The 24,855-nt window shown below is 38.8% G+C and overlaps 1 protein-coding gene across 1 annotated transcript; it reads left to right on the forward strand.

Annotated features, from left to right (window-relative positions):
- Positions 1 to 24,372, forward strand: VPS39 (VPS39 subunit of HOPS complex; the record flags this gene model as incomplete). The annotated part of the gene is made up of 25 exons (XM_082000286.1): positions 1 to 73; positions 1,730 to 1,795; positions 3,139 to 3,203; positions 4,019 to 4,061; positions 5,097 to 5,191; positions 6,398 to 6,496; positions 7,197 to 7,289; positions 8,796 to 8,979; positions 9,486 to 9,606; positions 9,971 to 10,091; positions 10,937 to 11,066; positions 12,212 to 12,354; positions 13,188 to 13,331; positions 13,905 to 14,046; positions 14,331 to 14,417; positions 17,779 to 17,852; positions 18,480 to 18,578; positions 18,848 to 18,965; positions 19,423 to 19,551; positions 20,040 to 20,142; positions 21,128 to 21,173; positions 22,033 to 22,182; positions 22,354 to 22,488; positions 23,043 to 23,134; positions 24,297 to 24,372. 25 exons carry the CDS (start codon positions 1 to 3, stop codon positions 24,370 to 24,372), a joined length of 2,628 nt encoding a protein of 875 aa, XP_081856412.1.
- Positions 24,373 to 24,855: the final 483 nt, after the last annotated feature.

Raw genomic sequence — 24,855 nt, forward strand, 5'->3', positions numbered from 1 at the left:
ATGCACGACGCCTTCGAGCATGTGCCGATCTTGGAGAAGCTGCCGCTGCAGATCGACTGCCTGGCGGCCTGGGGTGAGCCGGGGAGGGCCGCGGCGCTGCCGCCCCGCGCTCCTATCCCGGGCGGCTGGGACGCCCGTCAGCCGTTTTTGGGGCCTGCTGCTCCCTCCCCGCGGTGGACCGGGGTGGAGGTGGCTGCGTGGCTCGGCCTCCGGCCGCTGTACACCCGCAGTGGCCCTGCCGCCTCGCAGGCCTGGGCGTGCGGGGAGCGCGGGAGTATTTCCCCGAGCTTTGGCCCGTTGCGTTGGTTTCGGTGCCTGCAGCAGGGGGGCTGCCGGGGCCGAGCCCCGCTTGCGGGGCTGCCGGCGGCCGCCCGCAGCCCTGCTATAGCGGAGGCTGCCATGGTTTCCAGTGCTGTAACCGAGGGACGGCTAGTTTCTCGCTAAAAAGCGTTCCCTGTGTTTTGGCTAACATTCCTCTTGGAAAGCCAGTGGTATGTTCAGGTCTTAGGTTTAGAGTCTTTATATGCCTCTATAGAGTGGTATATAAATGTAGGTTATATTTTTGTTATACTTGACAGTCAAGATTTTCATCAGGTGATTGCACCAGCTGTCGTAATGATAAGGCTTGATAAGGCTTTTCTGACTGCTACTGTAGCACAAAACTGGTAGTTAAAAAAACTCCAGACGCTGTGGAATTGCGACCCCTTTAATCATGTCTTAAGAACAAAATTATAACCTGAATAGTGGTGCCACACTTAAACACGGGTTGTTTATGCCTGAGTTGTGTAGTAGGGAAGATGTGAAGGTAGTTTATTACTGCGTTGAGGTTTTTATCTTTTGTCTCTTTGAAAGCATTTATTTTGCTGAAGTAGAAAACAGCCTAAGCCTACAGGCCTATGACAGTGTGGTTGTGTAACAAAGACTGTAATTCTGTCTCTACAACTTTTCTACCAAATAGCAGAAAAAAGGTCTTGCAGGAAACAAGTTTTTACTAAAATACAAGTATCTGTGGTAATGAGGGAGTACTAGATATAGAAAGAAATATTTGTGTATGCTTCTTTCCTACCTGATCTTCAGCAAGGCGGAAGAATTTCAGTCATATTTCATGACCCAATAAAGATTCTATGCCTTTTGTATGGTGTAAATAGGAAGGGTCTGAAACTCTGCCACAGAATTTCTATATAAAAAGATGCTCTTTTGTAAATCTTAAACAACTGTTGGTTGTCCAAGCAATTCAAAAGCAGTTTAAGCAAAGCTGCAACTGTCCTTCCAGGCATAGTTGATTGAGAGTCCTTATAAAAACTTGACTATTTAAAAAAACAAACAAACAACAAACAAGCCCACATAAAACTCCTTGTTTTTCTTGCTGACAGTTGTTCCCATTATGTAGCACTGTTCCTCTCTGGGAGGTACTAATGTCTGAAGAATAGTTTGCCTCTTTTGATTGCACAAGAGATATAATGGTTTGCTTCTTTATATAAACAAGTGTGATGTGATGTCTAGGCTGTACTCTGTTTTACTGCTTGATCTTTGGCCATCCTTTACTGAGAATGAAAGCTACTTCGAAGCACTTCCACCAGAGGGGTGATAGGAGACATGCGTGTAGTTGCCACAGAAAGTCCTCTTTGGCATTTGAAACCAGTTTCCAAGTGTTTTGATAAGTATAACTTGGCTGGGAAGGGCGGTCTTTGTTGAAACTAATTAGACTCTTCCCCCCCCCTCTTTGTAGAGGAATGGCTCCTTGTTGGTACCAAACAAGGGCATCTTCTTCTTTACAGGATCAAGAAAGACATAGGTAAGTTGATTTTAAGAATGGCACAAAAAGTTGATCACGTTACTTTTATTTCATGCACTTTAAGAGATTGTAGTGATGTTGACGCAAATGTGTTGCATTGCTGATTTTTTTTTTTTTCCTACCTAGAATTTAACAAATATTTTTGTGGGATCTTTGTTGAAAGTGTGCATACCATTTAGCAGATGTGCAAGAAAGATAGCAAGTAGTATGAGCCTTTTTTCTGTTTTAAAGTGTGTTACATACCAGGTCTCTGTATGTTTGAATTTGTAGTAAGTTAGTGTAATTTTGTGAATACAGTGCATAAACATGCGCTAAGGCAGTGCAGTGTGCTTATTGCCAGAGGTTTGATGTTTGCCTTCTGTTAATGAAAGACTTGATTAGTGAAAGAGCAGCTTTATTCAGTGGGTCCATGAGCATCAAAGGATGGGGAAGAGAGATCCCTACTAACCACTTCTGTCCTGTATTGACTTTTCTCCCTGCCTCTTTGACAGTTATATGTGTTCATAGTCTGTTCTGGAGATGCCACAAAGAGAACTATTGTATTTTTGGTTTAGTTAAAATAGATCTTCACTAAACAGATTTGTATTTTACATTATCTGCTATTATGTTGAAAATGATGTTACTGAACACAGTAATGTAGTGTAGTGTGAGACAGGAAAGAAAAAAACCATCTATTTCCAAGTTTGTCAGCTCTTGGAAAAATGTTTATTTGTAGCTACTTGGATTCTAGAGACTGAATTCAGCTTGCTTTCTCCAAAACTTGTAGGCCGTCTATTCCAGTCAGAACATGCTAGTCTTGAGTTGGTAGTGTCTTGTCTCACGTGGTAAATTTCTCCCCCTTTTTTGCATCAATGCCAGGAGAGGTTATGTCATCAGAAAGTGTCTGTAAGTCTTTATCCCTAAAACTCCTTTTAAACCCTTGTGGTGTAGTGTTTATTCCTTGTCTACTTTGCAGTGATGGGCTCTCTAGCAATTTAAATTGCTGATATTTGATTGGTATGGATGAAGTCATTATGGGTATCTTTGTATCTCTGGGTTTCAAAATACTTAAATATAATTCTTGTAATCTAAAATTTCAGCAAGGCAAAAATGTAACTATTGATGAGGTCCTCAGATGGGTACAAGAATTGTAATTTAAATTTTCACCTGACTGTAGAAGACCCTCTGATGCATTTGGTTATTAAGTAAAAGATAGCACAGATATGTTAGAAGAATGATTCTTATAGTGTTAAGTGGCCAAGTTTGCTTTCATAATTCTTCATAATCTATTTAGTGTGAGATACATTCAGTCATAAATTTAAGGGCAATTTCAGTTTACATAACCTCCCAAATCTTTTTCATAGGTTGCAATAGGTTTGAAGTGACACTAGAGAAATCCAACAAGAACTTCTCAAAAAAGATTCAGCAGGTAGGAAATACTATGTTCTTGACATGGGGACAGTTTTCCGGTGTTTTCAGCCAAGAAACAAAATACCAAATGTAAATCTGGAGTCTCTGCTAAGCTTAACAAAACATTTCCCCCAAACTATAGATTCTTCTAGAGGTGGCACAGCCTGGTATTTTCACCCACTCTTCCCATAACAGGAATAGACTTGGTTTGGTTGCTAAAACAGAAAGCAAAGAATTGGAACTTACAGGTTTATTTTTGACTTCTGTAGAAATGCTTTGCGCAGTAAATCTTCAGCTGCTCTCTCTGAGAATATTTGTAAAAGTGATGGCAATAACACCAACAGACTGTAATACATAATTTGACTCTTGGATAAAATGCTATGGGAATGTGAATGTAATTTCTCTTAACTGGAATTTAGAACTGAAGTAACTGATTATCTACTGCCAGTCTTGCTACTGTTTCCTTTTTTTTTTTTTATAACTTTGGCTCATTGATTATATTGATTCTTAGGAAAGCACTTGCCTCAAAGATTATGCAGCCTCTTTCAGTAGCACCCTGCATATCTTTTAGAAGTACTTCTGTACTAGTAACATACCATATATTGTAGAATTTTTTACCAGGTTAGGTTGCAGGCTCTATGTGCTATCTTGTAAAAACTGAGTGTAAGTGAAAGGGATTGCAACAGCTGGAGGAAGTTTGTGCATAGATAGCTGCCTTGCTGTTTTCATTATTTTGAAAATATCTAAGATGCCTTTTCTGAGACTGTCTATAATCAAGCCGTGTTCAGAGGTTTAGTTTATGAATGGAGTCACTAACAGAATTCTTTCTTTCAGATTCATGTTGTTTCTCAGTTTAAAATTCTGGTCAGTTTATTAGGTAAGTGAAGAAAATGTTTTAATATTTAATGAGCTCTTCTCAATGCAGTTACTTGGTTGAATGTGGCACCCTTTCCACACACTTGCATAGTAGTCTATTTGTTGAAAAGTCATTGTGTAGGATTTATGCTTTTTCACTTTGTAGAGGAGGCATTATGCAGCATAGATTGAGAAGCAGCTTTTCTTGTTGTAAGCCAGCTTGGAGAACAAAGTATTTATGCTAAGTTTTGTGATTAAAAATGAAAAAATACATACTTGTGCTAAAGTGTGTGTGTATATATAGTCTGTTTGTATTGGCATGTGTATATATATATGCACACATGCATGCATATGTGTGCACACCATATGATAAGAGGCTAAAACTTCTGTCCAGACTTGTTTGGTGTATGAAACTTACCATTGATGTGTTACACCAAATTCAGGTTATATGCAGATGGTGATCTCTTACCATCTTGTGGAAGATCTAAGTTTGCTTGTCTTTGGCTATACTTGTTTAACCTTATGATCTTCCTATGTCTTTTTTTGCTTATGTTGCTACTCCCTTCTTTATGATCTCCAAGTCCCGGCTCTTCCAACTCCAGCATGTGTAGATTTCTGCTGCCTGCGTCCTCGTGCGTACAAAAACTTGACCACAGCACCCTCCATTTGCAACCGTTCATCTTCCACTAATTTCACGAGCCGGTTCAAAATGGTCTTTGTTCGTAACAATCTTCCATCGTGAACTTGCTCTGCTCTGGCCTGCTTGCTCTCCCTTCCACTCCCACTTCCTCTGCTTGGTTAGCAGCTGTTCTCAGTTGCTTCATGTAGTTTTGCCAATGCTGGTGTTAGGTTTTTTTTCTGTGTTTATCGTCTTGTACTTGTGTGTGCCTTAGCACTTTTCAGCTTTTGGGAAAACAGTAATTTTCCTTCCTTGCAGCTGTTAGTTTCACAAGTTCTTCTTGTTATGTAGACATAAAATGTGGTAACTTAGTTGAATTAGCAATGAACTCTACATGTATTAAATATCGATTAATAATTGGAATTTTGTTTAAAACAGAAAATAATATTTATGTCCATGACCTGTTGACATTTCAACAAATCACCACAGTTTCCAAGGCAAAAGGTGCATCTCTTTTCACTTGTGATCTTCAGGTAAGAGGAGGAACACAATGGCACAGATGTCCTTACTGTTTGTAATAAGTTGCTCTGTAGATTAGGTTTGTTAATTTTGTGTTACATGCAAGTTGCTTGGGTACTAGTGCTCTTCAAAATTAGTACCTACTGGATGTTGAAGCTTTTCTTAAGGCAACAGTTTTTAATGTAGTCATCTTAATGTTCTTCCTGTGCTTCATAAGATGTTCTTGTGCCTGTTGTGATTGTAGCCTTTAACCTCCTGATACAGAACTTCAAGGCGTTTTTATTCTGTAGTAACTTTGACTGTCTTCTTTTTTTGAAAGGTCCTTTTCAATATACAAGCCATTTCATTTCCTTAAATTGCCAGAGTACTAGTTCATAGTGGTTCCCTTTGCCAAGCATCTCTACCACTGTTTCTGTTACATTTTTGTAAACTGTATTGGACCAAGGAGTCCCACGGCAATTGTGGTAGATTCAGGTCATAAAATGGTTCCATAAGGTATAATAATCCTCTGTTCATATGCTGTGGTTGATAAGTGACTCATTTCTATCCAAGTGGGTTTCTCAGCCTACCCATGTCATTCAGAAACCTTACGCATAACCAGAAGAGATGGCTTAGTGCTCTTTATCTCTTTGCCCCATGGGAGCTTAGTGTTAAATATTTTTCTAATCAGAACTCAGGGTTTTCTAGGTGTTAAAACTAGTGATGTCTTCCAGAGCACCTTTAAATCTGCTAATTCCAAAGTGCCTTTTTTGTTTGTGTGTGCAGGCACTTAGCTTTGCTGATGTTTCTTATCAGGAAACTTTGTCAATAGGCTAGAATATTAAGCAGCTATTGATGTTTTAATCTGTCAGTATAACATATTTTTTGTATTGTTCCATTTCCTCCCCTCTCCTATACTGCATAGAATTCAAGCCATTTATCCTAGTCTTCAGGACTGTGCTGATAGATCTCTTCTTATCTTCTGTTTGTGTGTGTGTGTCTTTGCTCTTTTTTTTTTTTTTATTTCCTTGGTGTCACAATCCCTGCCGAAGTTCACTTCTAAGTATCCTGCCCCCTTTCTCTCTGTGCTCCCTTGTTTAGGGAATGCTTTTCTGGCATGGATGAACAAAGCTGCTTGTCAGCTGACAGCTTTGCTTCAGGCTTAAGATTCTTTTGGCCTTGAATTATTTTACTTGCCTCTTGGTTTGAGTCCCGTGAGTTAGACCTGTCTATTTTCACAGCAGTCAGATACAGGAGAAGAGGTGCTGAGAATGTGTGTGGCAGTGCGGAAGAAGCTACAACTTTATTTTTGGAAGGACAGAGAGTTCCATGAACTACAGGTCAGTTGTGTTGTTTCTGTAGTTTAGCATGTCTCAACAGGGAATGTAGTTTAGTGTGTATTCGAGCTTTTTACTGCTTGCTATGCAGTCCCTATTACTCAAAGGCACTGCTGACTTTCAGAGCATTGGCTCCTGTTGGTTCTTCAGTGATTTAACAATGAAGCAGCAAATAAAAGTGAAAATACATGGTTGAAATCGCAATTAATGGCATTAATTTCATAATTAAATCAAAGGCTGTGTTCTGTGTTTTAACATTCTGGTTGTAGTACACCTGACAGTGAAATGTATTAGTGTGCAGCCTCCATAAACGTATGCCGAACAATAACACTATGGAAGTGAGTCCTCTTCTAACCAAAGTTTTCCAGGTATGTCATGAAGTCAGAAGGTAGTTACTGACAACAAGCACAGAGAAGTGAACTAGTGAACACCAGAATGATAAAATAACCAACGGAAATCGGTAGAAAATTTTTCAGCTATGCTGCTCTTCTAGGAAGTTACCAGCTAACTTGGAGCACACCTTTTCACTGTGCACAAATCTAGCCTTTTAGTTGAATACTGCCATATTCCTTGACTAGCAGAAGTCTGGCATGTGTGATGAAGAATACAGTGCCAACAACAAGTGCTGCTTGTGACACGCTGTGTTGCTAGATTTGACTTTTGCTTTTCTCTTGTAACAGCCATTTTAACCTGTTTTCATCAGGGAGACTTCAGTGTACCTGATGTACCCAAATCTATGGCCTGGTGTGAAAACTCAATCTGTGTAGGCTTCAAGAGGGACTATTACCTGATACGGGTAAGACTGGTGTTTGTGGAGTACAGAAGATTTGGGTAGCAGTAGACACTACGGAGGCTGCTGCTGTGCTCAAGGATTTAGCTAACAGACATTTGTGAAAAACAGCATCTGGTACTCTTGCCATATGTGGTTTTGGAAGGGACAGTCTAAGTCTGTCCTTTTAAACTGATGTTTTGTCAGGAAGTGGTACTCTGTTTATTGCTGTTGAAACCAGATTTGAAGCTCTTGCAGAAAAAAGGCATTGGGAAAAGATATATTTTAGTTTGGCAGCAGTCTGTGTAAGCTCAGTTTGCATTTTATTTAATGTATTAAGAAAGGAGATAGCTCTAAAAGGGGAAGAAAGACCACAAATATCTTTTTATCTTGCAGACAGTGGGGCTTAACCATTTTTTCCTTTTTTTATTCTCTTGCTAACTGAACTGTGTTTGTTTCAGTTTGAAAGTCTCTAAACTCACTGTTAATTTAGTATTGCACTTTCCACTTAAGCTTCATTTGATAGCTATATTTGATTCTCTTTTCTGCCTTTACGATTGGCTTCTGCTGATACAGGAAAACGAGATGAAGATGAGGTGCACCCCACATATACATATGTATATGTACGTGGGTGGCAACGCTGATCTGTAGTCAACAGGAAAACTGTGCAGTGATTTTCACAGTCACTTCAAACTGACACTACTTACAAAAGCGATGCCTTTCTGCAGCCCTCTCCTAGATCTTGATTCCTGCCATTCTAGTGATATGCGTACTTGTGCAGGTGCTCAAGCAACCAGAGTGGAGTCTTGCTGTCCAAGTGTCTGCTTTGCATTGGCTCTAGTGTTTCAATGATCCATCCTTGAATTGCTTCATTTCACTAAATAGGCGAAAAAAAATGTTTTTAGGGTATTGCTTTCTGCTAGCTAGCTGTTGATTTATAAGAATGCTTGAGCTGAAATGCAAGGGAAGCAGCAGGAACATTGTAGCTGGAGTTGTTAGATCAGCTCATGAAACATCTCTTTGGGGTTTTTTTTGGGGGGTTTCAGTTCCCTGGATGGCATGTGGCCACAAGAATGAATGGCTAGGGCAGGTAAAAAGGCTAGGCAGGTTACTTGGCTTTTTAGTTCATTTTTTATATGGCAGTGCTCACTCATGCCAGAATAAACCATGTTAAAGTTGTGGCCTAAATGAAATCCTGTGGCTGCGCCAAGAAGTGTTTGAACATTTTAACTGATGTTGCTGCTGTGCTATCCCTTTTATAAACCTATATGAACTATGTGCTCAGCTGCTGTTATAGTAAAGTCATCTCAGGCACAAAAGTATTAATTCTTTATTTCCAAATGATATGTAAGCAAGATAAATGATGATATGCAGAAAATGTTATTGCTACTCTAAAATTGCACTTGTCCTGTTAGTCTGGGTTGTGAATCCCTCTAGGGGTTTTTTGCCTTTGGTCTTATGCAGCTTTGAAATAAAAGCTACTTTGAACAACAGGGCAGGTTTTTTTAATTATTATTTTCTTTATTTTCCTAGGTGGATGGAAAAGGATCCATCAAAGAACTGTTTCCCACAGGGAAGCAGCTGGAACCATTGGTAGCTCCTGTAGCAGATGGAAAAGTTGCGGTTGGCCAAGATGATCTGACAGTTGTGCTCAATGAAGAAGGGATCTGTACTCAGAAATGTGCCTTGAATTGGACAGATATTCCTATAGCCATGGGTGAAAATTACCTTCTTTACTCTTTTGTATATGACAAAATCGTTATGTTCCTGATACTTAGAAACTAGCTGGATTTGGAGTGTGACAGTTTCTAAAATATTTCAAGTTGTACTCTGAGTGTGGAAGGTTTCATGTGTTCTTGTTTCTTCCCCTTCTTTGCTTCTAGTATGTATGCCTGTCTTCTCCTCAGAAGATAGGTATATTTCCTATCTTTTATAAAGGGAGAAGATTTGAAATAGAAGGTAGTGTGTTAAAGCACTGTAGTTCTGGGCACCTCAGTGCCACAGAAATTCCTTACATTGAAAGATGAACAAAAAGTCTCGTAGTAGTCTATTGACAAATTGCTGTCTGTGTTGGGCATTGAGTACTGTTTTTAATAAGCAAAATAGGAACACATTTCTAGGGGAAAAAAAATAATGAAGGGAAGCCTTACTTTAAGTCATGGCTTGTTTCAAGGCATACTTGAGAACAATCAACTTATATTTTTTCACTTGTTTTACTAATAGAACACCAACCTCCCTACATTATTGCTGTTCTGCCAAGGTATGTGGAGATCCGCACTTTTGAACCTCGCCTGCTAGTACAGAGTATTGAGCTGCAGAGACCACGCTTCATCACCTCTGGAGGGTATTGAGTATATCTAATTATTACTTTTGTTGGGCTGTCTGGATGTATGGTAGTACTCTGAAAAACTGGGAGAGAAAGAGCTTTTCTAACTCCCCTGGCTTAAGAAGCAGCATTGAAGCAGTCCGTTGTTTTGTATGAACAGAGGAGTGGAGGCCATACCTTGAGAATTAAATGGTGGAGTTCAGTGTCTTTGGGAAATTCTGATCACTGGAGATACAAGGGCAACCTGAGCAATACTGAAAAGCAGAAATAATGTATCTGATTGATCCATGTGTGTATTAACTGGGACTGTTTTTTTCAGATAGGGTATTACTCCTTTCCGAGTGCTGGAATTTAGTAACTGATCTTTTTGTCACCTTTACAGCACAAATATTATATATGTGGCAAGTAATCACTTTGTTTGGCGGCTCATTCCAGTGTCCATAGCCACACAGATCCAGCAGCTTCTGCAGGACAAGCAGTTTGAGTTGGCATTGCAGCTGGCAGTAAGTACTCAAAAATGTTTGGGTTTGCAGTGGATGCACTTGTGCAAAAATACGTAAAAGAATGGTTGCCTTCTGCTTGACTGTAGCTAGTCTGGAGAGTTTAACTTCCCTACTGTCCACTTTGCACAAACTGGTAAACTCTAGCCTTTTTTGACTTAAGTTTTAGTTTTGTGCTGCCACTTCTCCATACTGATCTAACTTTAGATTTTTTAGGTTTAGATTTTGAGATACCATCCTGTATGTGAAAGATTATTTCTCTTAGCTGTTTAATCAGTTACCTTCTTTTAGGCTTTTAAGTAAGTTGGACTTCAGAGTCTTCAGACTGCTTGTAAACAGTTTTGCCTGGAGTTGTGTGTTTTTTGTTTTTGTCAAATGACCAGGATTTTTTTATAATGGCCTTCCATATTACTCCTGAAACAATGCTGAAGCAGTACATTCAATTATATTGCTCTTACTGTTTTAGAATTTTCTGGTTTCTGGAAACTTCCCTAGAACTACATTAAAATGAATTAATTGCATTTTGTATTGCTAACTTGAAAAAAAATTTGAAAAGGCAAATGAGTGAAGAGATAGTTGCCATGGTAGAGTGAGTATATAGATAACTCTGGTTATATCAATATCTGGTTATATAGATAACCAGAGGTAGCTTTCAAACCTTCCAGGTTATCTCAGTGATGCAGTAAGCATAGCATCTGAGAATCAGCATCGGAGATGTTCACTTTAAAAGATTATCCTTTTTCTTCTTACTCTCTCCAAAGGATAATCATCCTGTTATTTCTATAGTGTTTCCCTCTCCTTTATGAGGATCAAGAGTTTTTAATGTTTGTTAATTTGTACACGTGTAGGAAATGAAGGATGATTCAGATAGTGAGAAGCGACAACAAATTCACCACATAAAGAACCTCTTTGCCTTCAACCTCTTCTGCCAGAAGCGCTTTGATGAATCCATGCAAGTTTTTGCCAAGCTTGGTACAGGTAAATGCTTGGATTGGCATTGAGGTACCTGGGTTGGAAGGAATGAAATGAAGCTCAGGCTATTGTGTGGGGCGCTTTGTTTTTCTGTTTCATTTTTGTTTTAGAACAGTGGTATCTTCTGCAGACCAGTCCCCTGTAGGAGACAAATAGCCTAGGCAGGTATTTAGCTTTTTTTTGTGAAACTGGTTATAGTACTTAATTAACATCAGTCAGTGAGTTAAGTTAAATCATGAATTTGCCCTTTGTGCCAAATAAATTTGTATTGTATATTTTACACAGACCCTTGAAGTTGAGGGTTTCAGCAGCTGCCAAAAGCCTACTTGTAGCTTGGAATAAAAATAAGGAACATCTGTAGATTTGCTAAATCCTTGGACTCAGACCAAACTGAGGACCCTTAAACCTGTTTCCTGTTTAATGGACCAAGCTGCTGAAGCCAGGAAACTTTTCTGTGGTTTTGGAAGTCACAGTAGTCTGTGATGCTATTCCTTTGGTTTGTAGTAGGATTATTGGAAGAACACCTGAAGACTGGACTGTACCATAGAACAGTGCTTAAGACTGGGATTCTTTTATTGATGACAGCACATCACTTGTGCATTTAAGCCTAGAACTTTTACTTGTTTTGATGACACTTAACATCATGTTTACGTTGGAAAACTACAATGAAAGAAGAGGACTGAGAACTTAAAATGCTTTGAACTTAAATTAGAGGGTGGTAACTTTGAATTTGCTCCATGAAAGTGGGTGCTCATTATTTACAGCTATTGAGTTCTTGTTTCAAAAGCACAGTAAATCTAGGAATAAGCAATGTTTTATTGAGAAGTCCTGTCCTAGTGTCAGAGTTGTTAATGCTGGGATTCTTCAAGAGCAGTAAGAGGATTATAATAACGGCTTGTCCTCCAGGTGTGCCAAGCGCACAGACTGGAACATGTTGTGCTTGGACTTTGAAACAGTATTTCTCTTGCTTCTTTTGCCTTGTTTTAGCTTCTTTTCTGTAATGAATTCTGTTATCTGTAACCTTGTGGATGTACAAGTTGACTACAAAGAGCTCTGCTGGAAAGCTAGGCTTGCTCAAAGGTTACATACATTTAACAGTTTGCAAAAATAATGTTATGAATGGTAACTAATACTAGTTATTTTTTGCTTAGATCCCACTCATGTGATGGGTCTGTATCCTGACCTCCTGCCCACAGATTACAGGAAACAGCTACAGTATCCCAACCCCCTGCCAGGGCTCTCTGGGGCAGAGCTGGAGAAGGCACATTTAGCTCTGATAGACTACCTAACTCAAGTGAGTGCTCCTATATCTGTTGTAGCCAGGGTTATTCAGTTTCAGCATGCTTTGTTAGTTAACTTTGGTGTGCAGGAAGCAGTATGCCTACTCCAGCTCTGTCATGGTAGCCTTAATGGGCTGTCTTCATGGTTGGAAACTACGGCAGCAGCTCCTGAGAAAACAGGGGAACTGGAGGACATGAGGTGTCCCACAGATATGTGGGAGACATCACATGTGACTTTTGTGAGGACTAGACAAAACTTACTCATGGACCAGATCTGAATATGAGTCCAGTATTTTATTTCTAATAGCCTTCTGAAGAGGACCTGAGCTCTTGATCTTTTATTTTTGTTTGGTGACTGTTGTGGAGGACACTCTCTCTAGGAGACAAGTCAAAAGCATGCATTAAAAGGTGGACCAGAAGGTAGTGGGTACTGTAACTTCCTGTCCTCTTACTAGACTAAAAGGAAGCCTGTGTCTAAAGGAGTATAGTTTTTGTATCCAGTAGTTCAAAACCTGAATTGTTCTCCAAATGTTTTAAATGTTTCCTGACTTATTTAAAATGTCTCCGTTTAAAATGGTTAACAGCATTTCCTTCTGACTATTTTCTCAAGACTAGGGACATCTTGCAAAACTAGAAATTTGCAAAACTAGAGTATACACCTGAATGGTTGGAAAGGTGATGTCTCGAACAGTTTATAAATTGTTTCCTAAAGAATTTCTATTGTTACTAAAACAAGTTATGAAATTGGTTTAATTTAGTCTTTTCACTTGGTGGGCTATATTTGCTGAGGTGGGATGGGGAAATCCATGGCCTTTTCCTGTTAAAATTTCATTTGATGGTCCTGCAGAAAAGAAGTCAGCTGGTGAAGAAGCTAAATGATTCTGACCATCAGTCCAGTACTTCACCCCTCATGGAAGGAACACCCACGATCAAATCCAAAAAGAAGCTGCTGCAAATCATTGATACCACTCTGTTGAAGTGTTACCTCCATGTGAGTTTCTGCCTGACCTATAGGCCTTTCCTTTACCATGCAAGCTGTGTTGGAATTTCAGGCTGAAACATTTAAGAAAGAGGATAAGGAGCTACCTCAGAAATTCTCACGAAACCATCTGTCTTTCGTCTAAAAACCATTTGTGAAACTTCGGTGTTAGCTAGTTTGCTCACTGATCAGGAAGTAGTTTCATGGAATAAAGCAGGTATATCTGTTTCTGGTCGCTGCCTCTGTCAAAAGAATGTGGCCATGCCTGTGCTTCTGAAGTTCTAATGAATGCTTCTTGTGTCGCCTTGTACTGTTAAATGCAGGAGAGTGTGATCTTTGCTATCGACAATGTTGTTCAAAGCTGACCCCTATCCTGGAAGGGGAATAGCTCTGATAGGTTGTTTTCTTCCTGTCCCAGCAAATTATAGAAATGAAGATGGGCCTTGCTCTAAGATGTTAAACTATCATTTCTTATAAGACAGATTCTCTCCTCCCCCCACCCCCCCCTTTCAACTCACATTTTGTACTATAAGCTTAGGAGATGCACGCTAGAAGTATGTTTAAGAGCTCCCTTTTTGCTTTCAGACAAATGTAGCATTGGTGGCACCATTGCTACGTCTGGAGAACAATCACTGCCATATTGAGGAGAGTGAGCATGTACTAAAGAAGGCACACAAATATAGTGAGCTGATAATACTGTATGAGAAGAAAGGTCTGCATGAGAAAGGTAGGTATGAAGTTTGGGTGGGGAGCGGAGAAGGGATAGGAGCATGTGTTCCTAGTATTGAGTTTTAACTTGTCTTCAGTGAGCAGGCAATATTCTGAAGACTTTGTTTCTGGGTCTGGCTTGTGATGAAATTGGTCTTTGTTCCTGTTACCCATTTGGTCTGTGTCCTTAAAACAAAACTTTATTTTGTCTTCAGTAGCAGAACAGGAAAAATGCACTTTCTTTTGGTTCAAGTTGGAATAATACTTGTGGTTACAAAGGAATGAACCTTTTTGTTCTGAAAGCTTTACAGGTACTGGTGGATCAGTCAAAGAAAGCCAACTCGCCTTTGAAGGGTCATGAGAGGACAGTGCAATATCTGCAGCATTTGGGTGAGTGTGAAGGAGAGCATTGTTTTTGTGAAGGTATTACTCTTGTTGGGCTTAGTGGTTATTCTACTGTTCAGCAACTCTGTAGACTATGAAGCTAAAGGGTATCCTTGTCGTCTTGTTTAGTTTCTTCCATAATGTAAACTTCAAGGATTAGTTCATGAGAGTCTTGTTGAAACTTGCGTATCTTATTGGAAAACATTCCTTATTTATGATAAAAATTTCCCTTGGTAGAAAATGTACCATAGTGTTGGAATTTTCTTCCAGTGATGATTTAGCATCACTGACAAAAAGAAAGTCTGACTTCTGGATTAGACTTTCCAGCTGAAATTCTACCAGTTGCTGTGTCTTGTAGTCTTTCCTGAGATGAAGAATCCTATGTGAAGTTCTTGTTTTCTCTGTTTAGGTAGATGTAGATTATGATCTAACAGTTGTAGTTGCTGGTTACAGCATCATGGTAGGAACTTGCTTCATTGACTGTTCATTGTGAACTCCCAAGTCTGTTTTTGGTTTTGCTACTTTTGAGAATAGTCCCCTCCCATCCAATAAAATTATTTACTTCTAAATGCAGAACTCTTTAAAAGCATCACACTATTAGTTTGGGAATGAGTAGTCTGAGGGAAATACCTTTGTTTATCACCTAGTCTTATGCTGTTGGCAAAGTTTGATATATTTTTCTAGAACTACTTCTTTTAAGAACTGCTGCCTTCTCTTAGCAGCATGTTATTCAGTGATAACACATTACTTAAAATGACATTGAGACCTTTCCCATTTGTGCCATGTCTCTCTCTTACACTTCTTATTCATTGGTATCATTTGGTAATGTCACTCTTCTTAAAGAAGTGTAGGTATGTTATATTCAGCATACAGCTTTATAAAACAAACTTTGAATCTTATTTAAGAAAGAATTCTGTCATCTGGATAAAATCATCTCTATTTGACTTATGTCAGCTGTTCATTTGTTTTATCTGAGATTGATTGATGTGTAAGACCTATATTTTATCCATATTTGTCTGGAATACTTTTCTAGAATATTGTCAGCTTGCTAAATTTCTTCTAGACTTCTGGAGCTTCTCTGGTATTTTAGGACCTCCTGAAAATTAGTTTTCCTGTATGCTTCTTGCTCAGCTCCTTGACACTGGTAGAGGATATTTCGGTCTGTTCACTTGAGAGTAATGAAATACAGTGACAACAACCTAGAAAGTTAACTATTGCTAATAAATAGAATGTTTTACACTAGGGTCATTTGGAGATTTTCCCCCCAAGTAAATAGCGGAAATGTATCACTGTCTGTGGGGTTTGTTTTTTTTTTTGACTACGCTGCCCATTCTGCCTTGATTAATTGATAGGTGTAATTTCTGGGAGACCCTTAAATGAGATGATAAAAGCATTTCAGACTATGGTGTTTCTACAGATTTTTTTTTTTTTCCTCTGCCTCTGCTTTGGTGAGGCTTCTGTGGTTATGAGCTTCTAGTCTAAGTAATAATTGATGTTCTTAACTTTTATTTTTTAATTTTAATTATGTGGGATGTATTTTTAGTTGCTTTCATTTACATTCTGAGTGAAGTAGAAACTCTTCTTTAGTCATCTTTTGTCTAGAGGTTTTTGGGCATTTAATGAAATGTTCTTTAAAAGTTCTCAGGTAATTATAGAAAATTTCCTCCAGGCTTGTAGCTGTGGTCTTTTAAGTCATCAAGTATGTATATTACTGATTTGGATTTGATGCTTGCCATGTGTCAATAGAGTAAGCACCTATTGTTTATTGCATTGAAGCAAATCTTAATTGTTAATTCTGTGATTGGGCACGCCCATCAAAAATGTACTTTATCTGTGCAGAGGTAGGCACAGGAAAATTGTATTTGATTGGGTGATAGATAGTTTTCTGTATTACACCATTCTTTTTTAAAATAGTGTTAGGCAGAACTTCTTTCTGTTATAGCTCATGTTTAAATTAGGGATTTGTTGCCAAGAAAGTTTAGAAATTCAGTGTCTGCTTTAATTCTAGCAGCACAAAACATCCTTGCCTGTGACCTTCAGTGTAAATCCCCATGCTGCTGAATGTTATGTGCTGCTTGTTTTGTTTTGTGGTGTGCTGTGATGTTGACATTTTAGTATTCTGTTCTATAAGCTTTGGTAGTTACTTGATGAGTTCATCCTCTCTTTCTGCCGTCTTGAGTGTTTTGGCTAGGTTGTAACTCCACGTTTGATTTGGTCATAACTTCAGCAAAGGCAGCTTGATCAGTGCTTTGGAAAGGAGCTATTCCAACTAATCTCAAACTTGTTTATAAGGAGTTAGACTTCCTCTTCTCTGTCTCTTGTTCTACATGAGAACTTATTCCCATGGCTTGTCCTGTCCTTTATTTAAATTTTCTCAGTGAGGCTAGCAAACCCATTACCATACCATGCCCTGTTAATTCAGAAATTTAATTGAAGTTCAGTGACGTTCAGACTGGTGGCCTCAGTGCCTTTTGCCAAGTCACAGTTTTGTTTCTGAAACTTTGAAATTGGCTCTTCTAGGGGCTATTTTAATTGTTTTACTTAATAGCACTCATCTTCTGTTTTTTAAAATACTGCTACTATTAAGATGCTGCTTGTTTTAAATATTTTAAAAGTAACTTACTCCTGATGATATTGTGAAATGAAGAAAAGCAAACAATGGCTGCCATCTTACAGGGTCAGTGTAGGTTTCTGTTTCTTGTATAGTTGTGTTGTTGCATTGTTTGGAGAGTGAATGCCTCATGGATCTGACCAGGAGGGTGAGGGGAAAGTCATGTTTTCCTAACATGTTCTACAAACTTTGTGAACCAAATTATCCAAGAGAAAGTATTCTTTTAAAGAGGTGGGTCCTAAACTTTCTTAAAAGATGAAAAGTTATTACCTGTCATGTAGTTTCCCTGCCAGTTACTTCAGTACTGTGGTGCTTTACTACTGAAGTATTGAAGTTATGAAGCATTTGACAATTTGGTATATAAGTCATTAGACTGGCAGGCTGGAAGTGGACTGGAGGTAATTACACAAGTGAAAAGTACAGTGTTTTTTCTACCCAAATAAAAACAAATTGGAAGAGAAGACTTTTGGAATGTGATTAAGACAACTGAGCTTGGTTTTGGTCTGAATTGTTTATGTTTGGTGGTACTTAGTATTTGAATTAATTCTTGTTTCTGTATGAAATCATGTTTGCAAAGTAATGAAATTGTGACTTTAGCCTGGAATGTGTGATTTCCCTGACCTGAGCAGGGAAAAAACCCAAACTGGGTTCTTTCTGTAAATTAAGCTTCGCTGGCTCTGAAAGCATCTGGTTGTATTGTGAGTAGAAAGATCTTTAGGATTTTAACATTGAGCACTGCTGCTTTTTCTATTACAGGCACAGAGAACTTGCACTTGGTGTTTTCCTACTCTGTCTGGGTGCTAAGAGATTTTCCTGAAGATGGACTGAAAGTAAGTGTGGTTGAAATGGGCACCTTGCCATTGAGATTCTTAGTGCCATGTATGGAATTGGGAGAACTCAACGTAAGAAGCCATGTATTAATGCTAAATCCAATTAAATACATAATTTATATTTTCTCTGTTCACTACTGTTGTAAGATTAGCAGTAGACAGAGCAGGACAGCCTTTCAGTCTTTCTTACGGTTTTCCATTGTTGGAATACTTTATACTGTAATAAGTAGCTAGGAACGTTTGATACAACATTTAATGTTGATGTCACACTTTTTGCGCAAGAGCCTTACTGAGTATTTAAATGTCAAATATTAATATGCCTTTCTTATTTTCTCTTTCCTCTTTGATATAGAATTGACTCCCTGTATTTGTGAGGTGTGGGGCACTGTAAAAGAATAGTTAACTAAGGCAGAAGTGGGGATGTTTGTTAATCCTTTCAGATGCAAGAGAGTTTCTCAGTGCCTGAATAAGCTGCTGAGATTTTTTTCTTAATACCTCTTGTGCTTACTCTTTGGACATATATGCTGGGCTTCAGTGCTTCAGAGAAAATACTGTGGCACTTGACTTTAAAAAAAAAAAAAAAAAAAAAGAAAATCACCATTCTGTGAATAAAATTTTGTTTAACAGATATTTACAGAAGACCTCCCTGAAGTGGAAGCTTTGCCACGAGACAAAGTGCTCAGTTTCTTGATAGAAAATTTTAAAAGCTTGACTATTCCTTACCTGGTAAGAACTCGATCTGTACTAGTGCATTATATTCAGTACAACATGTAACATGTAAGGCATTACTTCTCCTTACTATGCTCCTGGTGTTGGAGCCCTGATGCTGTCTTAGAGTGCCAGCTTTGCCATAAGTTGTGCAAAGAAAATACGATTAAAAGATATGAAATCCTGAAGTCAAGCATGGTAAAGGCAAGCATGGAACTGTCTCTTGCTTATAACAAATTACTGCCCAGAGGAAGTGTCTATAACTGAACCTGAACATGTATTTACAGGAGCACATCATTCATGTCTGGGAAGAAACTGGTGCAGACTTTCACAACTGTCTGATCCAGCTGTACTGTGAGAAGGTGCAGGGCTTAATGAAAGAATATCTCAATTCTTTCCCTGCAGGTATGTTTAGCCTTTTCTGGTGGGAAGACCAAGGGCATGGGACAGCACAGGGGAGCCTTCACAGTGTGTTGCTGTAAGGCTTCCCTGTTCACACCCAGAAGATACCCAAGTGATACACAACAGAAGTTGTAGCTTTGTAGGGAAGGCTAGTTTATTGCCTCCCTAGAGATCCTAAGGGAGCAAGTGACACTTTTTTCATCATGAAGTGGAACGGCAGCTACTGCTCCCTGAATTCTGCACGTTAAGGGTAGGGAGGTGTCTTGAATAACTGAGTCTATTGTTTAACCAGCCACTTGATGTATTTTAGGGAGCTAAAGTAATTTGGCAGGTGCACCGGTATCTCAGCCTGTGTAACAGTTTCAGCAGCCAAACATAATGATTTGTGTGTTTATCTTCTGTGTACTAGCGTAGTGTAAGAGTTGTAATACCGTAGCTTATGTTGTTTTCTTCCATGTAGATAAAACTCCAGTGCCTGCTGGGGAGGAAGGAGGAGACTTGGGGGACTACCGGAAAAAGCTTCTACTTTTTCTGGAGAAGTCTAGCTGGTATGAACCTAGTCGACTAATTAGTGACTTCCCCTTTGACGGTGAGTTCAGTTTCCATAGGTTAATTAAACCCTAGCTTATTGCATTGTACAGCAAAACCTCCTCACTTATTGTAGAATAATGGTAACAAGAAACAGAGAAAATGGCTGTATCTGTAGTTGTAGGCCACTGGTGTGTATACTAATTCTGTTTTTGCTGGCACAGTTGGGTTTACCAGTCTCTGCTGGATTCCTGTAACTGCTGGCCTAAGACCTTGTGGCATCTCCCATCACTTAAATATTTAGCCTAACTTTTTGATGAGCCTGAAAATCAAAAATCAACTGATCTGAAGTTTGTTGTTTCTTAAGGTTACTTAAGAATCCATAAAAATGTTACTGAGACTAGTGGGAAGTAGACTTACAGTCTCAGCTTAACTTCAACCTGTGCTCAGACTACAGTTTATAGTTCATTCTATTAGTGTGACCACTAATGGAGCTTATGTTGTCATTTCTTTGTGTAACTATTGACTAATCCTTCATGCTGTCACTAGGTCTCCTAGAAGAACGTGCTTTGCTCTTGGGTCGTATGGGGAAGCATGAACAAGCTCTGTTTATTTATGTTCATATTTTGAAGGACACCAACATGGCTGAAAAGTAAGGGTTTTTTTGTGGGTTTGTTTTGGGGGTGTGTTTTTTTTCTTTTTTGCAAGACTGACTTTGCTCACTGCCCTATGGATAGGGTGTGTAGTGAAATGTTGCTGTACGTGGAGCATGAATGCTGTAAGCCTTCAGGATCTTCTGGGTTTCCATGTTTTCTTGACTTTTAGACTCTTCCAGGTATCTGTTCATTACAGACAAAGATGGTGTCCCCTTGAGGCTTACCTTTTCATGCTTCTCTGTCATTGTGTTTCAGAGCAATATGACAGTCATCAGTGAAGTCTTTGTTTCCAGCTGTCCTTAGCTTTTGAACTTCTGTATGTTGTTTTGCTTCCTTTCCCTTTGGAGAGACATTCACTCCCTCAGATGCAAAGTTAAGCTCCTTCAATTAGCAGAATCCTTTCTAGTAAAGATATGGCATTTTGCTAGATGTATTGTGTCGGGGAACCTTCTGAGTGAATCTAAAGTATTTAGGTGAAAATAGAATTAACTGATACTGGCAGGTATATCTGAACATTGGAGCTTGTTTAACATACCTTCTTTTAAAGCTAGTTTCAGCAAATGTCTGTTAGAGGACATTCAACCCCGGTATGCAGTGTGCACTAGTGAACACCTTCTCTTTGTGAGTCAGATACAGTAATTGGATATTATCTACACTTTTTTTATGCTATGATGTGTTGATTTGAGACATCTTTTCTTCCCCTTGTTTTACACAGCTAAATTAGTTTCTTTCATGAAAGCTTTTAAAGTTGATTGGAAGTGGGAGAGACTTGCACAAAACCTCCCTTTTCTCAGCATTGTAATGAAGAGTAAATGATGTAATTTTGTTGTGCAACTTTGATTTAATTGATCAGAATTGGGTGTATGGTCACCTAACTTGAATGGCTAAAGTAATTGGAGCATTTAAATGTTAATTTCTGTGGACTGATTCTCTGGGTTCCAAAACTGACCCTGCATTTCACTGGATTCTCCTCTGTTCTAGCTACTGCCATAAACATTATGACAGAAATAAAGATGGCAACAAAGATGTAAGTAGCTTCATCTTTGCAGTCTTCCTTTTCAGTAAGTATGTATTAGACTATTCGTGCCAAGGAAGAAGCTTTTCCCAGTGAGGATGGTGAAACACTGGCACAGGTTGCCCAGAGAGGTGGTAGATGCCCCATCCCTGGAAACATTCAAGGTCAGATTGGACAGGGCTCTGAGCAACCTGATCTAGTTGAAGATGTCCCTGCTCAGTGCAGGGGTTTTGGACTAGATGGCCTTTAAACTAGAACTAGATGTTCCTTCCAACCCATACTATTCTAAGATTCTGTGTTAGGGACTTTAAAGTTTTTGCTCTGTGGTTTTTTTCAGACTTTTTCAGTGTTTGTGTAGGTAGACAAGAACCTATGTATAAGCTCTTAGAATTTAGGAATTACTAGATGATTGTGGGTTTTTATTTTTATTTTTTAAAATTTGTGTTTTTTTGAGACTGTTACTGTATCACTGGAGTTGAGCATATGTTCTGAGGCTAAAGTTCCAAAGGAATTCAGAAGACAAAATACTGTGCATGTATTCCACATATGTCTACAGAAAAGTTTAATATTAAAAAGCAATGAAGTGTTGTTTTCTAAAGGTTATAAATGAGTTATGTAAGGTTAATGAGGGAGGCTTAATTAAAACTACTTTTATAGAAAAACTGTATTGTAGAATTCAGGTCTTAAAAAGACTTGAACATCATTGGTACTTTTCAGTCTTTCTTCTTTTAAGATAAGAGCTGTTTAAACGAGCACATCAGAACTTTGAATGGCATGGGTACAACTTAGTAGTGCCATTGCTGGGTTCTACCAGCACTGTCAATTGTGGATGAGTGCAGTGGTTTCAGAACTTTCCTTTTGTGTGCAACAGGTCTATCTGTCACTGCTCCGGATGTATCTCTCCCCACCTAGTGTTCATTGCCTGGGACCAATCAAGATGGAAGTGCTGGAGCCTCAAGCCAATCTGCAGGCTGCTCTGCAGGTTTTGGAACTACATCACAGCAAACTGGATACCACCAAGGTAAGAAAGATTTGCAAGTACTCAGTTTGTACTCTTGACAGAAGGTGACAGAAGGTACTGGAGTAGGCAAGTGAACAGATTGTAAAAGTGTCCAGCTAAATGTGTCAATTTCTATTCTGTTTTGTGCTCTATTTCTTTTAATTTTTTCTAACAAAGTATATTTTGCTCCAGGCGATAAACCTACTCCCAGCAAATACACAGATTAGTGAGATCCGAATCTTCTTAGAGAAAGTCCTTGAAGAAAATGCGCAGAAGAAAAGATTTAATCAAGTACTCAAGAATCTTCTCCATGCAGAGTTTCTGAGGGCAAGTACCCACCACCTGTCATTGATTGGAATGATGTTTTATAACAGAAGTTCAATATTTAAATTAACTGTTTCTTAAATGGAATGTGTGTCCTCTAGATGGTGCTGTAGTGCACCTGAAATCAGTAGATGTGCATTTCCAGGAGATGGCAAGTACATTCCTTTTAGTTTGGATGAGGTGTGTGTCTTTGTGAGTCTCTGGACTCACTGTGCTCTGGTGTGCGTTTGCAGGATGATCATTGAGAGCGTGGACTGGATTTCTTTCAAATAAACTAAACCAGATGATGCAGTTCAGTAGTTCACCTGAACGTGCCTTAGTGGTTAGAATTGCCTTAGTCTGTGGATCAGACTAGTTGAAAGCAAAATCCTGCTATTCATATAGTGTGGGTGTTGGGTGTTCTGCTGTACAGACCTGCTGCTTTTGTGCTGTACAGCTTGCTAATGTAGATAAGGCCACTGAAAATTAAATGTGTCAGTTTTCAGTTTCACCAGACTAGAAGGGAGCTATGGTGTGGCATCGCTTTTTAAGCAAGTTTTTTTCCCATTCTTCTCTAGGTCCAGGAGGAGCGGATCTTGCATCAGCAAGTGAAGTGCATTATTACAGAGGAGAAGGTGTGCACTGTATGTAAAAAGAAGATAGGTAACAGGTGAGAGAGCATATACCTTAAAGCTTGGGAAACTGAATCAAATATGAATCTGGTACACTTAAACTAATAATGTTGCAAAACTCAGTGTGTATATGCACGGAGAGAACAGCAATATAAATGAGACATTTGAGGAGTGTTTGAATTAAGAATTACATCGCTCAACTGGGTGGCTGGGAAAACATCAAAGCTTTAGTCAGTGAAGTGTACTGCAAGAGTTTAATCCTGCTTTCAACAAAGGAGAATAAAATCCCTTCAGAAACTCATAAGACTTCTTACTTCACAACTCGAGAAGCAATTTTATGCCTTCTAATACTGAATTTATAAAATTTTCTAAGAACACTGCCTACTACCTGCCTCTTAATTCTAGTTAAGAAGAATGATATAAAGAATCTCAGACTTGAGATAGATGTGTAACAGTTTTCTATATCTGATAGCTTTGTTGTTCCCTGGCTGATACACATTTTGTAGCCTAGTTGTCTTAGGACATCTAAAAGTAGAACTAATTCACTTAATACCTGGATGCCAGTAACTTTTCTTCTACTATTCCTAGTAGGTAATTTTGGGTTAGTATAGAATGCAGATTTTATTTGCACTTTTTCCTCTTAGAACTCCAGTGAAATGCCAGATGACTAGCTTATTCATTATTTCTCTCATTGATATGAACCCTTCTGAGGTATCAGTAGCATTTACAACGATAGGGAAAGGTTCTTTTTCCAAAACATTTTAATGAACGTAGGTCTAAATATACTTATTGCTGTGCATATTCAATTTTTTGCTGTTAGTGCGTAGCATGTAGCATCAGAATTTAAACTTGCATATGTAGTATTGTTTTGGTTGGCTAGGATTTTTCTAATGCTGTTAAGTTTAACAAGGTTTTTGAAGGGCAAGCGTGTCAAAACGGTCTTTCACTTGTTACCAGTGACTTCCAAGTAAAGTGTGCCTATAGAAACGAAAGTCTTTTTTTTTATGAAACTCTTACAAAATCCATAGAATTCTTCTGTCTGGTTTTGCTCAAGAATATAGTCAGGTTGTAATTTAAACAAGAAAGTGTCACTTCCGTGTAAGCAACTTTTTCTGATTCTGACACAACTTGGATGTTCTTGTTTGAATAGCGAAAACTGTTTGTATTGACAGTTGATTTTTGTGTTCTGTCTCTTTACAGTGCATTTGCTCGATACCCTAATGCAATAGTTGTGCATTATTTCTGCTCCAAAGAAGTCAACACATTGGACACCTGACCTGTCATGGTCAAAAATCCCAACACTCATATGGAATTCAGAATGGACGACTTAAGAACTTGATGCCTCTGAGATTTTTGAGGCTTGTTGCTAGATTCATTTATACTGGGTAGAAGTCGTTTGTATCTGTAGACTGACTGTACCTATCTGGCAATATTAATCTACTAGAAAATGACTTTAACCGTTTTATTATAGTGCTGGCAACTACACTGAACCTCTCGGTACTCGGATGAAGAATAGAAACTGATTTTTGTATTGAGTTTTGTATCGCACTCCAACCTTGCAAATGAGTTGTTAGACAACTGTTGGGTGTTCACCACAAGTCAAGTTTTACTATGAAACTTACTTCTTAGGGTGACAATGTTGTGATTTGGCCTTGTATGTAAATAGTTCTTCAAAAAAAGAAAATTCCTTTAGAGTCTTTGCAGCTGTGTCAGTGTTGCATGGAGATCACCAGGAGGCTTCTGTGCCTATTTGTAGACA

This window comes from Phaethon aethereus (assembly GCF_964289735.1).
Source record: "Phaethon aethereus genome assembly, chromosome: 5".
In the NCBI taxonomy this organism is placed as follows: Eukaryota; Metazoa; Chordata; class Aves; order Phaethontiformes; family Phaethontidae; genus Phaethon; species Phaethon aethereus.